The sequence below is a fragment of the Anguilla rostrata genome, chromosome 17 (genome assembly GCF_018555375.3).
Source record: "Anguilla rostrata isolate EN2019 chromosome 17, ASM1855537v3, whole genome shotgun sequence".
Classification (NCBI taxonomy): Eukaryota; Metazoa; Chordata; class Actinopteri; order Anguilliformes; family Anguillidae; genus Anguilla; species Anguilla rostrata.
Genome location: NC_057949.1, coordinates 6,318,897 through 6,333,383, shown reverse-complemented (window position 1 = coordinate 6,333,383; position 14,487 = coordinate 6,318,897). Strand labels below are relative to the sequence as shown.

Sequence of the window (14,487 nt, the reverse complement as noted above, 5' to 3'; positions counted from 1 at the left end):
ATTTGCGCTTCACACCAAAACAGTCTTTAAAACACCGGGTCCTGTTTGCGCCGCGGTCCAGAAGCACTTGGACGTTGTTGAATTAGCACAAACCGCATTTCAGAGCAGCTCTCAGAAAACTGACAAGCATGTTTCGGTGTCGTGTGGTAAATACATTTTTATTACACAAGAAACTCATTTTTTGGTTCTGCCTTCGGACAGAAAGACTCCGGTTTCATCATTGTCCATAGCTCGTACAGTGTCGTCCAGAATATTTCAGTAAGAATGCAAGCAATCGTGGTCCTCCCCCCCCCCCCCCAAGCCCCAGTCTGTCTGAAAGTCTGTCGGCCCATCGCTGTTCAGTGGCTGTAAATCTATGTATAGATACACTCCCCCTCCCTCCCCCCCGGTCTCCCCCCTCAGCCCCATTTGATGTTCTCGCCCGGGGTCTCGGGCAGTACGTCGGTGACCAGGCCCGTGCCGATGGTCCGGTTGCCGTCTCGCAACGTGAAGCGCTGGCCCTTCTCCAGGACCATGGGCTGCCGGAGGTCAAGGGTCAACGACGCGTCCTCCCCGGGCATGACCATTTCCTGAGACGGGGAGGAAAGGGGAGGGATGAGGAGCGACGCGCGCCACAGCCACGCCCACCCCAGCGCACGCCTCTCCCGCAGCATCGCCGTAGCGACAGCCAATCAGAGACGCAGCCTTAAAACATGAATAATAATAATAATAATAATAATAATAATAAAAATGCTAATACATGCTAATGTTGCATGGAAACGGCTTGTGTTGGAAAGCATAATGAACATGAATCTGCCTGAATGAAAAAAAATTCTCCTATAAAACTTTATAAACATGTTTGGCAGAATATGAAATTGCCAAAAAACAGTGACAAGGGACCTTTAAAGCAAGTACACAGCATGGTGGGAAGAAAAAGAAAAAAACATTTTTGAGAGTAGTACAAAGCGTGTCTCCAGACATCACTCAGTGTGAACAGTGACGTAGACACTTTCATAAAGAGTCCACAGACTGGCCTGCAGGTCACATGACCTCAGGCGGGTCTGAGCGGGGCTCACCTTGCCTGAGGGAAGGCTGATCCTGCAGGTCACATGACCTCAGGCTGGTCTGAGAGGAGCTCACCTTTCCCGAGGGAAGGCTGATCCTGCAGGTCACATGACCTCAGGTGGGTCTGAGCGGGGCTCACCTTACCTGGGGAAAGACTGATCCTGCAGGTCACATGACCTCAGGCGGGTCTGAGAGGAGCTTACCTTGCCTGAGGGAAGGCTGATCCTGCAGGTCATATCCCAGGTCAGGGAGTACATCACTGGCATGAAGTTGGACATGAAGGGCTTGTGTCGACCACCCTCTTCTTTACTGAGAATATACACCTGAGACACAGGTACAGAGTATGACCCACACAGTCTCTCTACTGAGAATATACACCTGAGACACAGGTACAGAGTGTGACCCACACAGAGTCTCTCTACTGAGAATACACACCTGAGACACAGGTACAGAGTGTGACCCACAGAGTCTCTCTACTGAGAATACACCTGAGACACAGGTACAGAGTGTGACCCACACAGAGTCTCTCTACTGAGAATATACACCTGAGACACAGGTACAGAGTGTGACCCACAGAGTCTCTCTACTGAGAATATACACCTGAGACACAGGTACAGAGTGTGACCCACACAGAGTCTCTCTACTGAGAATATACACCTGAGACACAGGTACAGAGTATGACCCACAGAGTCTCTCTACTGAGAATATACACCTGAGACACAGGTACAGAGTGTGACCCACAGAGTCTCTCTACTGAGAATATACACCTGAGACACAGGTACAGAGTATGACCCACAGAGTCTCTCTACTGAGAATATACACCTGAGACACAGGTACAGAGTATGACCCACAGAGTCTCTACTGAGAATACACCTGAGACACAGGTACAGAGTATGACCCACAGAGCCTCTCTACTGAGAATATACACCTGAGACACAGGTACAGAGTATGACCCACAGAGTCTCTCTACTGAGAATATACACCTGAGACACAGGTACAGAGTATGACCCACAGAGCCGCTCTACTGAGAATATACACCTGAGACACAGGTACAGAGTATGACCCACAGATCTCTCTCTGAGAATTATAACACCTTGCTGAGACAGTAAAGATCTTATTAAAACACCTCTCGCTCTTGAGAGACCAGACAAGATCTTATTAAACACACAACTCTCGCTCTGAGAGGTAAGATTATAAACACAGACTCTCTCTCTGAGACAGTAAAGAGCTCATTAAACACACAGACTCTCTGCTCTTGAGAGACAGTAAAGAGCTAATTAAACACACAGACTCTCTGCTCTTGAGACAGTAAAGATCTTATTAAACACACAGACTCTCTGCTCTTGAGACAGTAAAGAGCTCATTAAACACACAGAATCTCTGCTCTTGAGAGACAGTAAAGAGCTCATTAAACACACAGACTCTCTGCTCTTGAGAGAGTAAAGATCTTATTAAACACAGACTCTCTGCTCTTGAGAGACAGTAAAGAGCTCATTAAACACACAGACTCTCTGCTCTTGAGAGACAGTAAAGAGCTCATTAAACACTCAGACTCTCTGCTCTTGAGACAGTAAAGAGCTTATTAAACACACAGACTCTCTGCTCTTGAGAGAGTAAAGATCTTATTAAACACACAGACTCTCTGCTCTTGAGAGACAGTAAAGAGCTTATTAAACACACAGACTCTCTGCTCTTGAGACAGTAAAGATCTTATTAAACACACAGACTCTGCTATTGAGAGACAGTAAAGATCTTATTAAACACACTGCTCTTGAGACAGTAAAGATCTTATTAAACACACAGACTCTCTGCTCTTGAGACAGTAAAGAGCTCATTAAACACACAGACTCTCTGCTCTTGAGACAGTAAAGATCTTATTAAACACACAGACTCTCTGCTCTTGAGAGACAGTAAAGATCTTATTAAACACACAGACTCTCTGCTCTTGAGACAGTAAAGATCTTATTAAACACACAGACTCTCTGCTCTTGAGAGACAGTAAAGAGCTCATTAAACACACAGACTCTGCTCTTTAGACAGTAAAGAGCTTATTAAACACACAGACTCTCTGCTCTTGAGAGACAGTAAAGATCTCATTAAACACACAGACTCTTGAGACAGTGAAGCTGTGCAGGTGAGCAGCGGGACGGTGATGACACACCTGTGCCTGCACTTTTCGGTGAGGCTGGATGGAGCCGGGCTTGCTCATGACCATCCCCCTCTTCACGTCCTCCCTCTTCAGCCCCCTGACCAGAGCGCCCAGGTTGTCCCCCGCCTCCGCCCTCTCCAGGGACTGGTGGAACATCTCCACCCCTGTGACAGTCCAAACAGAGCTCTGATAATCCAAACAAAACTGTGATTATCTCAGAAAAAGATGTCATAATCTCAACAAAACTGTATAATTCAACAAACGTAATCAACAAAATTGTTATCACAACAACTGGTAATCAAAAAAGAATCGGAACAGGTAAAAACAATACACATTGGATATCAATGGTAGATTCAAACAAACGTGCAATACAAACAAACCCTAGGCCTCTGGAAAAGACACTTTACTCTTTGACCTATGGCAACAGCACCCTGAAAGCACACAAGCTAGAAAGCCGTCTAACTTGGTTGGAAACTTGGCGTAAGGCTTGAAAAAAGACTGAGTTGCCAAATACCTGTTCAGATTTAATTTCCTTTTTTTCTCCCAGAATGCTTTAGCAGAGCAAATGTATTCTTGTCAACCCAATAAAGCACATGTGAAAATGTGAGGGAGGTTAGGACCAAAACTGACCTGTCACCACAGACTTGAAGGACCGGTTGCGTCCCACAAACTCACAGTCATCGCCCTTCTTAATCACCCCCCTCTCCAACGTCCCGGTTACCACCGTACCTCTGCCTGAGGGAGGGAGGGACAGAGACATTCAGCATTCTTTCAGGACACAAGTAAATGAGATTATCAGTGCCTGCCCAAAGCAGTACTGACAGACCCCAACCAGAGCAGCACAGACAGGCCCCCACCCAGCGCAGGACTGACAGGCCCCACCCAGAGCAGCACAGACAGGCCCCACCCAGCACAGGACTGACAGACCCCACCCAGCGCAGCACTGACAGACCCCACCCAGCGCAGGACTGACAGAGCCCCACCCAGTGCAGGACTGACAGACCCCACCCAGCGCAGCACTGACAGGCCCCACCCACTGCAGGACTGACAGACCCCACCCAGTGCAGTACTGACAGACCCCACCCAGCGCAGGACTGACAGGCCCCACCCAGCGCAGGACTGACAGACCCCACCTAGCGCAGGACTGACAAACCCCACCCAGCGCAGAACTGACAAACCCCACCCAGCACAATGACAGTCCCCACCCAGTGCAGCACTGACAGGTCCCCACCCAGCGCAGCACTGACAGACCCCACCCAGCGCAGGACTGACAGACCCCGCCCAGCGCAGGACTGACAGACCCCGCCCAGCGCAGCACTGACAAGCCCCACTCAGCGCAGGACTGACAAACCCCACCCAGCGCAGGACTGACAGGCCCCACCCAGAGCAACACTGATAGGCCCCGCCCAGCGCAGCACTGACAAACCCCACCCATTGCAGGCCACGTGCATACCGGGGATGGAGTACACTCCCTCAATGGGCAGGAGGAAGGGCTTGTCCAGCTCCCTCTTGGGCAGGGGGATGTAGGTATCCACCACGTCCAGCAGCCGCATCACAGTGTCCACGCCCATCTCCGGGTTCCTGTTCTGAGAGAGCGAGGGGGGGGGGCGGGAACTCAGCTCCACGCATTTACCGTCACTCACAGCAATACCAGCCAATGGCAGGACAGCACCGCGAACCACAGCCCCTCCTCCTCCTCCCCCAGTTACCTCCAGGGCGCAGAGGGCGGAGCCGGTGACGATGGGCGTGTTCTCGCCGTCGTAGCCGAACTCGGTGAGCACCTCCCGGATCTCCAGCTCCACCAGCTCCAGCATCTCGGGGTCGTCCACGGCGTCGGCCTTGTTGATGTACACCACCACGTGCTCCACGCCGATCTGCCGCGCCAGCAGCAGGTGCTCCCGCGTCTGCGGCATCTGCCCGTCCGTCGCCGCCACCACCAGGATGCATCCGTCCAGCTGCGCCGTGCCCGTGATCATGTTCTGCGGGAAGAGGGGGGTCACTGCGCTGTGTGCGTGTGTGTGTGTGTGTGTGAGCGTGTTTGAGAGTGTGTGTGCGTGTGTGTGAGATAGTGTTCTATAGGAGAGGAGAGTCACTGCAATGTGTGTGTCTGTGTGTGTGTGTGTGTGCTTGTATCTGTATGTCTGTGTCTGTTTGTGTGCAAGTGTATGTGTGTGTGTGTGTGTGTGTGTGTGTGTGTGTGTGTGTGTGTGTGTGTGTGTGTGTGTGATTGTGTGTGTGAAATAGAGCTCTACAGGGGAGGAGAGTCACTGCGCTGTGAGAGTGTGTGTGTGTGTGTGTGAGATCATGTTCTACGGGAGGCAAGAGTCACTGCGCTGCGTGTATGTGTGTGTGTGTGTGCATGTGAGTGCTTGTGTGCATGTGTGGGAGATCACGTTTTACAGGGGACATAAGTGATATTATGGTATAGTATTGTATGCACTATGACCAGTATATGCACCATTACACGCAGGCTCTCTCTCGCTGCGCCGACAGTACCTTGACGTAGTCGGCATGGCCAGGGCAGTCGATGTGCCCGTAGTGCCGGTTGGCGGTGGTGTACTCCACGTGGGACGCGTTGATGGTGATTCCTCTGGCCTTCTCCTCCGGGGCGTTGTCTATGTCCTCGTACTTCTTATAGCGGGCACCTCCAGCTTCAGCCAGCACTGAGGGGAGAGCAACACACGCACACAAGAGGGCTTGGTGGGAAAAGCATACAATGAGCAGCTATGAGCGTTACAAAATGTATTATGCTCACATTTTACATCTACTCTTTCAAAATCTTAGCTAAGGAATCACAACTGGGAAAGTGAATTACAGCATGATACCAATTCATAAATAACTCAGATTCTTAAAACTAGTGTATTTTCAATTAAATTTCAAAGCCAAGGAAGCCACTGAACGATCGGTGGGTCCAGAGCTTGCATCTGAAGCAGGCGGAGGCGGTTCTACTGAACGTGACATCACAATGGTTACCCTTAGTAATGGCTGCGGTGAGCGTGGTCTTGCCGTGGTCGACGTGACCGATGGTGCCGATGTTCACGTGAGGCTTCTCTCTCGTGTACACCTTCTTCGCCTCCGCAGCAAAGCCCCTCCTGCTTAGAGGCACCGCACACTGAGACAAGAAAGATGGCTCAATCAACACAGCGCCTATACTGGCCACTGCGGCCTGTTCACTAGTGCACTAGGTGAGTGGGGCACTTAAATGATGCCTCCTTGTGATGAAAATCAAGGACTGCAAGAGGAGGACACTCACCACTTTAAAAGAGCTGTGCAATAGGCCTGATGTGGAGAACTGGAGTACTGCAGGAGAATGGGGGAGATGAGTGAATGCCAAAGTGCAACACAGTATGCAAGTAAATGAATAGCAATGATGCTGATCTTTTTCTGCAACTAAACATATATATACACATATGAACCTCGTTATGCAAGTAAATGTATAATAATGATTCTACCCTTGTTCTGCAACTAAATGTATAATAATGATGTGAACCTCATTATGTAAGTAAACATACTAATGATGCTAACTTTGTGTTCACTACAGAGCTTAACAATGAGCAGGGCACACATTACAGGCCTTCAAGTTTATTTTGTTTTTGTTTTTTACAGCTCACCCATTTATACAACACTGTTTAAATTAATTCAGTAGCGGAAGATTATAATAATGCTTAGAACTGCTATAGTGATAATAAGTTTCGGTTGTTGCTAAAGTATCCATAGCTTTAAACAGCATTTTTGACTTCGCACTACACAGTGCATTTTGTCGCGAATAACTGCTAATATCGACACAACATTTTGAAACCACACACAGCCACAACCCCATCTAGCGAGTGGTCCTACTTACAAGACTGTCAATTGTGTGTGGTCACATGATGATATTAAATCGGCTTTATAACACATTCAGCGTCGTTTTATTCATAAAATAAAGACATGTTTGAGATTTTTCCACCGTTTTGTGCCTTATAACTCTTGATTCCTACTGGTAGGAAATTCCAAAAATTGTACTCCTACCGCTAGACTGACAGCAAAAAAGCAACACCAACACTGACACCTTTGGCTAGCCTGAGCTAGATAAATCCTTTTAGTACGCGCAAAATGTATACAAAATTTAAAACATTGACGTAAAAATAAGCTATCGCTATTAAGCTGTATTTGTAATGACATGACATTTAATACGGTTACTTAACGGAGTGCACTGCAATACGTAGCTAAAATGACCTTTACATTGGATCAGCATCACTAGCTTGATAGCTAACCAGTACAGACACTCTTCTAAATGCCAGTGTTCAGATATGTGCGCACAGCACCAGATCTCACAGAGTACCCAATTCACATTCTACGAAGCTACATTGCAGTTTCTCCGAAATTTTATTCCGAAATACGAATAATGTTTAGGCGATGTTACTTACCGGAGGGAAGACACGCACGTAGCCCAGCCAACGCCGCCATGTTGAACAATTCCACAAATGCGCTTACTGCGCTCGTCGAATGACGTCACTAAAAAGCGACATAGGTCCTCTGAGCATGCGCTCCACACGGTCAGCGGCGGTCAGCGGGACAGAGCGTATAGGAAACTCACGTTTGATTCCCGTAAGAATGTTTTAAAGTGAAGCCCAGAAGTTCGAATGTATTTGTACTTATAGCCATATATTGCTTGCACACGGGTGTAGATTACTGTCTATTTCAAGGGATATTTCACGTTCTGCGATTTTTTTGTATTCAGTTTCAATCAGGTTCATGAGTTCTTAAGCTTCTGAAGCCCGTTCCATCCTAGTGGCTGGCTGAGGTATTGCAGCTAGTTCCAAAAAAGCAATATTGCCGTTGGTTTACATTGCAAAGCAGTGGCCAAATAAAACACTTTTTGAAAACACATTAGGGTTCTGACATATTCTAGTCATGCCAATTAAAGTCCTTGGGATCTATTTTTTAAATTCCAAAGCCTAAAACTAAAATTAGTTATGAATGCTTCCACGCCAGTGGGCTTGAAATCCGGGCAGACTCAGAGGAAGATCTGGGAGTAGACCTCTTGTTCATCATTTAAGCATAGGCCTAGTTCTGGTGAGTACCAACAGGCCAAACTGTCCAATAGCATCTTAACCAATTAAAAAAAATTAGCTCAACTGATTTATCGTAAAGCCTACCTGGAATGACCTGGGACAGTATTCTGGTGGCAGCCATTTTGGATGCATCAGATTAAGGGTGACGACGACACAGATTCAGCCCAGGTTGGAGTAGTGTTATCTGCTTCAGTAGCTCTTTGCTGGCCTTTCCTCCTCAAAACTGTTCACTGTAGTTTGGAAAACCAGGCCTTTGCCCTCATAATATGCTACACAAGTTCAAAAAATTTAATTAAAATAACATCAAGTTGGTTCAATGAGGTAAACTATTGAAATGAAGACACAAAAGCACCAGAATACAAATACACTATTTTTATTTTCTACCTGGTAACAGAGAGACAAGATCTGTGATTGGTTGGAAAACAAATTACATAAAAAATAAAAAATAGCATATTTTATTTTTTTTAAACCTATTGATTCATTTATCGCAATTATTCTGCTTAAACGTCTGAATTCTACCCAGCAACAGTGCATGGGGGAAAAGGTCCCTGATTGGTTGAAAAAGGAAAAAAAACAAAAAAACAAAACAAAAAAAAAAACATTTACAAACTCACATTATCTACATTACCCTACTTCTCTCTGTCCGGTAAAAAAGAAAAAAAGACTGTAGATTCTTACTTGAAGTCTAATAATAGTAATAAAATTCATTGTTACGACTTGTAACAAACCCTTGCATTCTCACTGGATCTTTGCTTGTCTTTGTCTAGCGACATCATACTCCTAATGGCTTGGAGAAAGTGAGGGAATTTAAGAAGTATACTCATGTAACATGATCCCCTAACCTTACACGTCAGGAACATTGTGATAGACTGTACTTGTCCTGTTGGTTTTTGTATACATAGAGTTCAGGCTTGCCTTTAAAATACGTACGCTTCCAACACATCGGATTGTCTGTATTACAGTAAAGCAGTATTACAAACTTAAAGCCTCACCTTCTAGGTTAAAAAAAAAAGAGGAAAGAAGAAAGAAAAAAGCGATAGCACGAGAAAGCTGCACGTACAAAATGACGCTGTGAACGATGACATTTTCTCCATGGCCAACTTGCTATGCTACAATGATAAAAGCCCCTCCGTGCGGAACTTTCGCACGCTATATCCTGCCGTCTAAGGTTTCAAAGGGAGACTCTCAATGCATCCACCAATCCAAACGCCAGCTTTCGTCCTGGTGTCACAACAAGCGGGGGTCAGGAGTTAGACGGCGGTCTCTAATTATAGCCAGACCTCATTTATCCGCACAAACGTAAAAAAAAACTATTGTACCCTGGTCCTCCAGCGGTAAACACTAAGAGATGTTCCCGACCGGTAAAGTGTGTCTAAGTTGTGGTAATTAGTTGCCGTCTGTCTTCTCAAATCAGTAATCCTGGAGCAACACCACCATGTGCAAGTACACGTAACGGACAGCAGAGGGCGCTATAAGTAAGTCTCCGCTGCTCGAGTGTGCAGCTCGGCCAGAAACGCGGGACAGCGCTGGTCTGGGTTAAACCCGGCCAATGACCCGGAGGGGGGAGGGGCTCCGTTCTCATGGTCACAAGGTGAGGGTTAAGCAGACCGTGTTAAACCGGATCCAAAAGTTGTAACAAAAAAAAAAAAAAAACTGAAATGAAACCACTCTTTCGAAAGTTGAAACAAAGTGAAATACAACCTCTCTTTGTCCAAAAGTTGAAACAAAATATTTGAAATACAACCTTTTTCGTCCAAAAGTTCCAACAAAACAACGAAATGCAGGAATTTTCCTGTTTCCTTTGCTGCGCCTACAGATGAAGTGGTCACCACGGCTACAAACTGAAGGAGGGCAGAGGAGGGGGGGAAAAAAAAAAAAAAAGCCAGGGGGAGAACAGGAGAACACAATGAATCGAAAGACCCAGACTGAACCAAAGGTTCGCGAGCAACCAGAGCGAGAGAGAGAGAGAAAATTAACTAGACAGAGAGAGGGAGTGTGCGCGGCCACAGGACTCCTCCGAAGGACAGAAACTACAGGAAGTGGAGAGGGCGAATCGCCTCAGAGCCAAATCGACACCCTGAACCAATCAGAAATCCGCAGACAGCACGTCGTTTAGAACGGGGACAGACTTCGGGGGCACGGGAGAGAGAGCGGACGGCGCGGTACAGACAAACCCAGGGCTCTGCACCGACGCGAGCAGCGCACAGCGCACAGCTCGTCTCTGTCTTAAATTAGCTTCCCTCTCTCTCTCCAGTCAACATCAGGTTCTGGCAAGAGGATTATTTATATTTAAAAAAAAAATTTAAAAAAAAAAAAAGAGTGCTGCGATCCATCTACAGAACATTTAATTGGATGTCGGACCTGAAATGCGTGTGAATTTGCAGAGTTCAAGCGCGGGAGAGAGTCTGTACAAAATGGGCCCCCTTGGTCTTTGCCTGTACACTTACCGAGCCCTGACTCGCGTGTGTCGGTCATATTATTTACCCCCCCCCCCACACCCACCCCACCCCACCCCATCCCCGGCTGCTGTACAGGACTAACACAGAGCTGTGTTTAACAGTAAAACAGGGGAGGGCCCCATATAAACAGTGTAGATGTGCTCCTGGACCCACCCCCCCTTATACAGCATGGTGATGACACACACTCTCAGAGGCAGAGGGATGCAGGGAGGTAATGGTGTGTGTGTGTGTGTGTGTGTATGTGTTTGTGTGTGTGCGAGCATGTGTGTGTGGTGGGGTGGGGGGGTGGGGGGGGGGTATGACACAGATGAAACTTCTCACACGCGCACTCACATTTTAAAACATTTACGCATTATCAGCATCAAGAATTAAGAGAGAAAGACTAAACCCTGGGAACTGTTTTGCTTCGTTGCTGTTTGGTGATGAAGAGGAGGAGGAGGAGGTAGAGGAGAGCAGGTGGAGAAGGGGGGGGGGGCTGTGAAGCGGGTGTTATTTCTTGTTTTTTCCACCCTTAGCTGAATTTCGAGGGGGGGTGACGGGACGTCCGGATCCCATGCCCCCCCCTCCAGTGTAATAGAGCTTCTTATCCGCAGGCTTCAGGATCTGAGAGAGAGAGAGAGAGAGAGAAACGGGGGAGAAAGAGAGAGAGAGAGAGGAGGGGGAGAGGGGGAGGGAGAGAGAGAGAGAGAGAGAGAGAGAGAGAGATCACAAGAGAGAAGTGAGCAGTAATATTAGAGCTGCATTCTTTAGACACTATAATGCACCACAGATCTCTTCTTTACATGCTCATATCAGCAGAGAGGAGCACAGCGGCTGTTTACAGAGCTCTGCCCCCTAGTGCTCTGGAGTGCAATAGCAGAGCGGTCCTGAGCGAGCGCCCCGCCCACCTGGAAGGAGCACATGAGGGTCTCGTCCACGCTCATCATGGCGCCAGCGTTGTCGAACTCGCCGCAGTAGTTGGGGGCGGAGAACAGAGTGACCAGCTGTCGCTTCGCAAAGAACTCATACCCATCCTCCACTACCTGTGTGTGTGAGAGAGAGAGAGAGAGAGAGGGGGGGGGGGGGGGAGAGAGAGGGAGAGAGACAGAGGAGGGGGAGAGAGAGAGAGAGAGAGATAACAAAAATTATGATTTTTCAAAAAAGATCCAGATTTCAGGGAAACAAATACAGATTCACATTAGGAAATAAAACAATTGAACACAGTAACAATGAGTTATTTAGGTTTAAAAATAAGCTCAACAGGAAGCTTTAACTTGGCGGTAAATGAACTGAAGGAGAAAACACGCAGGGAATTCTATGCCATAAAGAAAAATACTCAAATTATACTGCCTGTCAAAATTTGGCTTAAAATATTCCAATCAGTGATTCAACCAATTGCATTATATGGCAGCGAAGTGTGGGGTCCGCTCACAGAGCAAGATTTTACAAAATGGGACAAACACCCCATAGAAACCCTGCATGCAGAACTTTGTAAAAACATCCTCCATGTCCAGAGGAAAGCACCAAACAATGCATGCAGGGCAGAATTAGGCCAATACCCATTATTAATTAACATCCAAAAAAGGGCAGTTAAATGTTTGGATTCACCTCAAAAACAGCGACCCCCACTCTTATCATTACAAGGCCCTAAAAAATACCAAGAGATGAGCCCAAAGAAGAGTCCCCTCAGCCAGCTAGTCTTGAAGCTTAGTTCATTAACCCCTACTAACACAAAGCAGCCTCAAAACAGCAACATACAAACAATTAGAGTCAACCAAATTATAGCAAAACAAAGAAAATTACATCACCTATTGGGACACACAAACAAAAACACAAAGCAAATTAGAATGCTATCGGGCCCTAAAAAGAGAGTACACTGTGGCAGATTACCTGACCACAGTGAAAGATTTAAAAACAAAGAAAATATTGACAAGATATAGACTCAGTGAACACAACCTGGCTATCGAGACAGGTAGACACCGGCAGACCTGGCTGCCCAGAGAGGACAGGTTGTGCTCAATTTGTCATTAAAGAGGTGGAGACAGAGCTTAATTTCCTCACAAAATGTGAGAAATACAGAGAGACAAGGTCACTGTTCTTCCTCAAAATGAAAAAAATCGGCCCACAATTTGAGATGCACTCAGAGACAGAGAAGCTGCCAATCCTTTTGGGAGAAAGAAGGGAATGTGTGGATTTGGCAGCACAATACATTGCCACTTGCCACAAACTGAGGGAGTAACATTGACACCAGAAAAGTAATATTATTATAGTTCATTGATATTTTGTATGCATTATGTTCTAGATGTAGAATTTTATTTCTGTGGATTGTCTGGATTTTATATTTTTTCTGTTTATTGTAGTTAAATTGTTATTGCCTGTCTGTTATATCTGTCATGTGAGTGAATGCTTTGGCAATGTAAGTGTACCCTTACCATGCCAATAAAGCTTCTTGAATTGAACTGAATTGAATTGAGAGAGAGAGAGAGAGTGGGAGATCAGCACACTGCAGGCCTGCAGTCATGTGGACGGAAGTCATCCAAACAGGTTATGAGCTCAAAAAAGCCCAAAGTGATGCAGTATAGTTAGAACATAAAACGAGTCGCGCTTTATTTTTAGCTTTAGATAATAGATCTCACCCACGATAGCTATGCGTCGAGCCCATCTAAAACAAGCCAGCCGGGAACGAGGGGCGTATTTAAAATACTATTAAAACAATGAAAACGTTCGCTTCTCTTGTACTGCAGAGCACGGGACCTTCTCAACCTTCCCTCGCTGACGCTGAGTCTTCAAACAAAAGGGGTTCGAAGGCTCCACCGAGCCTGCTGGGAACTCGCAGCTCGCCGCGGCTAACTTTTACCGCTACTCACGGGCGACCGCTTTCGGTTTCCCTGAGCGACGCGCAGGCCACAAACCTTACTTAGGACGCTAGCTTAGCCGCTACAATAAACCTTCAAGCGCAGACTGAAGACTCATCTCTCACCCCTCCCTAGCCTATAGTTTAGCTCACTGTACCTAGTTAGGATAATATGATTACATTAGTGTATTTGGCAGGATTGTTGTTTTTGTCTGATTAGGCAAAAGTGCTAGTTTGTACTTGGTAGGATTCTTGTTTGCTGAACAGCTTACTCTACAGGGTTGGAGTCCTGATCGATGTGGTCACTTCTGGCACTACGATCCTTAACTCACTCTAGAGTTTCTTTTGCACCTCTACATCGTGAACCAATGCACTTGTTGTACGTCGCTCTGGATAAGAGCGTCTGCTAAATGCCTGTAATGTAATGTAATGTAAATGACATCACATTACCGGCGTTTGGCAGATGCTCTCATTCAGTGACTTACAGAATATCTTAATACAACAAAAACTGCATGTAAAAAACAAGCCTCGTGCACTCTCTCAAAATGCTACTGACGCGACAGTTACATAATATAACATAACGACGAAAACAGGCCATTCAGCCCAACAATTCTCGCCATATTTCTGACTAAATTTCCAGTTACCCGAGCCACCGTGTGAATCACCAAGCAACAGCCCGAAGCCCAGTTTCCTTCCGCCCTGCCCGACCCCCCCAGACTACAGCGACCACAGACCGTCGGGTTGTGATGCGAAACAAACAAACAGCCAGACCACACTCTCCGTTCTGCTATGAAGTGATGAGTAAAGGCAGGACCCGTGGTCACGTACACAGACAAGCCCCCCCCCCCCCCTCACGTCCGCACCAGACCCTCTGATGGGTATGAAAACACAACTGTGCTAAAACATCAATTAAAAAAACCCATTTATGAAGAATTCTTCTTTGCTCTT

At 46.7% G+C, this 14,487-nt stretch overlaps 3 protein-coding genes across 3 annotated transcripts in view; all 3 read right to left on the bottom strand.

Annotated features, from left to right (window-relative positions):
* Positions 1-14,487, bottom strand: part of atp2a1 (ATPase sarcoplasmic/endoplasmic reticulum Ca2+ transporting 1) — a 150,690-nt gene that overhangs the window by 58,380 nt on the left and 77,823 nt on the right. The gene's annotated exons all lie outside the window — the stretch shown is intronic.
* tufm (Tu translation elongation factor, mitochondrial) lies at positions 140-7,724 on the bottom strand. The gene is made up of 10 exons (XM_064316381.1): positions 7,600-7,724; positions 6,447-6,493; positions 6,167-6,305; positions 5,690-5,856; positions 4,903-5,172; positions 4,647-4,779; positions 3,824-3,928; positions 3,206-3,357; positions 1,248-1,367; positions 140-569 (listed from the first exon to the last, which is right to left on the bottom strand). Exons 1-10 carry the CDS (start codon positions 7,637-7,639, stop codon positions 399-401), a joined length of 1,344 nt encoding a protein of 447 aa, XP_064172451.1. The 5' UTR covers positions 7,640-7,724; the 3' UTR covers positions 140-398.
* LOC135244155 (serine/threonine-protein phosphatase alpha-2 isoform-like) overlaps positions 8,605-14,487 on the bottom strand; it is a 23,519-nt gene continuing 17,636 nt past the window's right edge. The window contains exons 6-7 of the mRNA XM_064316385.1: positions 11,594-11,728; positions 8,605-11,309 (exon numbers count right to left, since the gene is read on the bottom strand). Of these exons, the coding sequence (XP_064172455.1) occupies positions 11,196-11,309; positions 11,594-11,728 (249 nt within the window). The 3' untranslated portion in view covers positions 8,605-11,195. The remainder of the gene's footprint in view (positions 11,310-11,593; positions 11,729-14,487) is intronic.

What these genes read in the sequence shown, in the direction of transcription:
- tufm (XM_064316381.1), bottom strand. Translation starts at nt 7,639, where the DNA reads ATGGCGGCGTTGGCTGGGCTACGTGCGTGTCTTCCCTCCG. An exon ending in ACGTGCGTGTCTTCCCTCCG is followed by an intron (nt 6,494 to 7,599) that starts GTAAGTAACATC and finishes ATTCTCCTGCAG; the next exon opens with TACTCCAGTTCTCCACATCA. An exon ending in ACCGAAAAGTGCAGGCACAG is followed by an intron (nt 1,368 to 3,205) that starts GTGTGTCATCAC and finishes CCTGTGTCTCAG; the next exon opens with GTGTATATTCTCAGTAAAGA.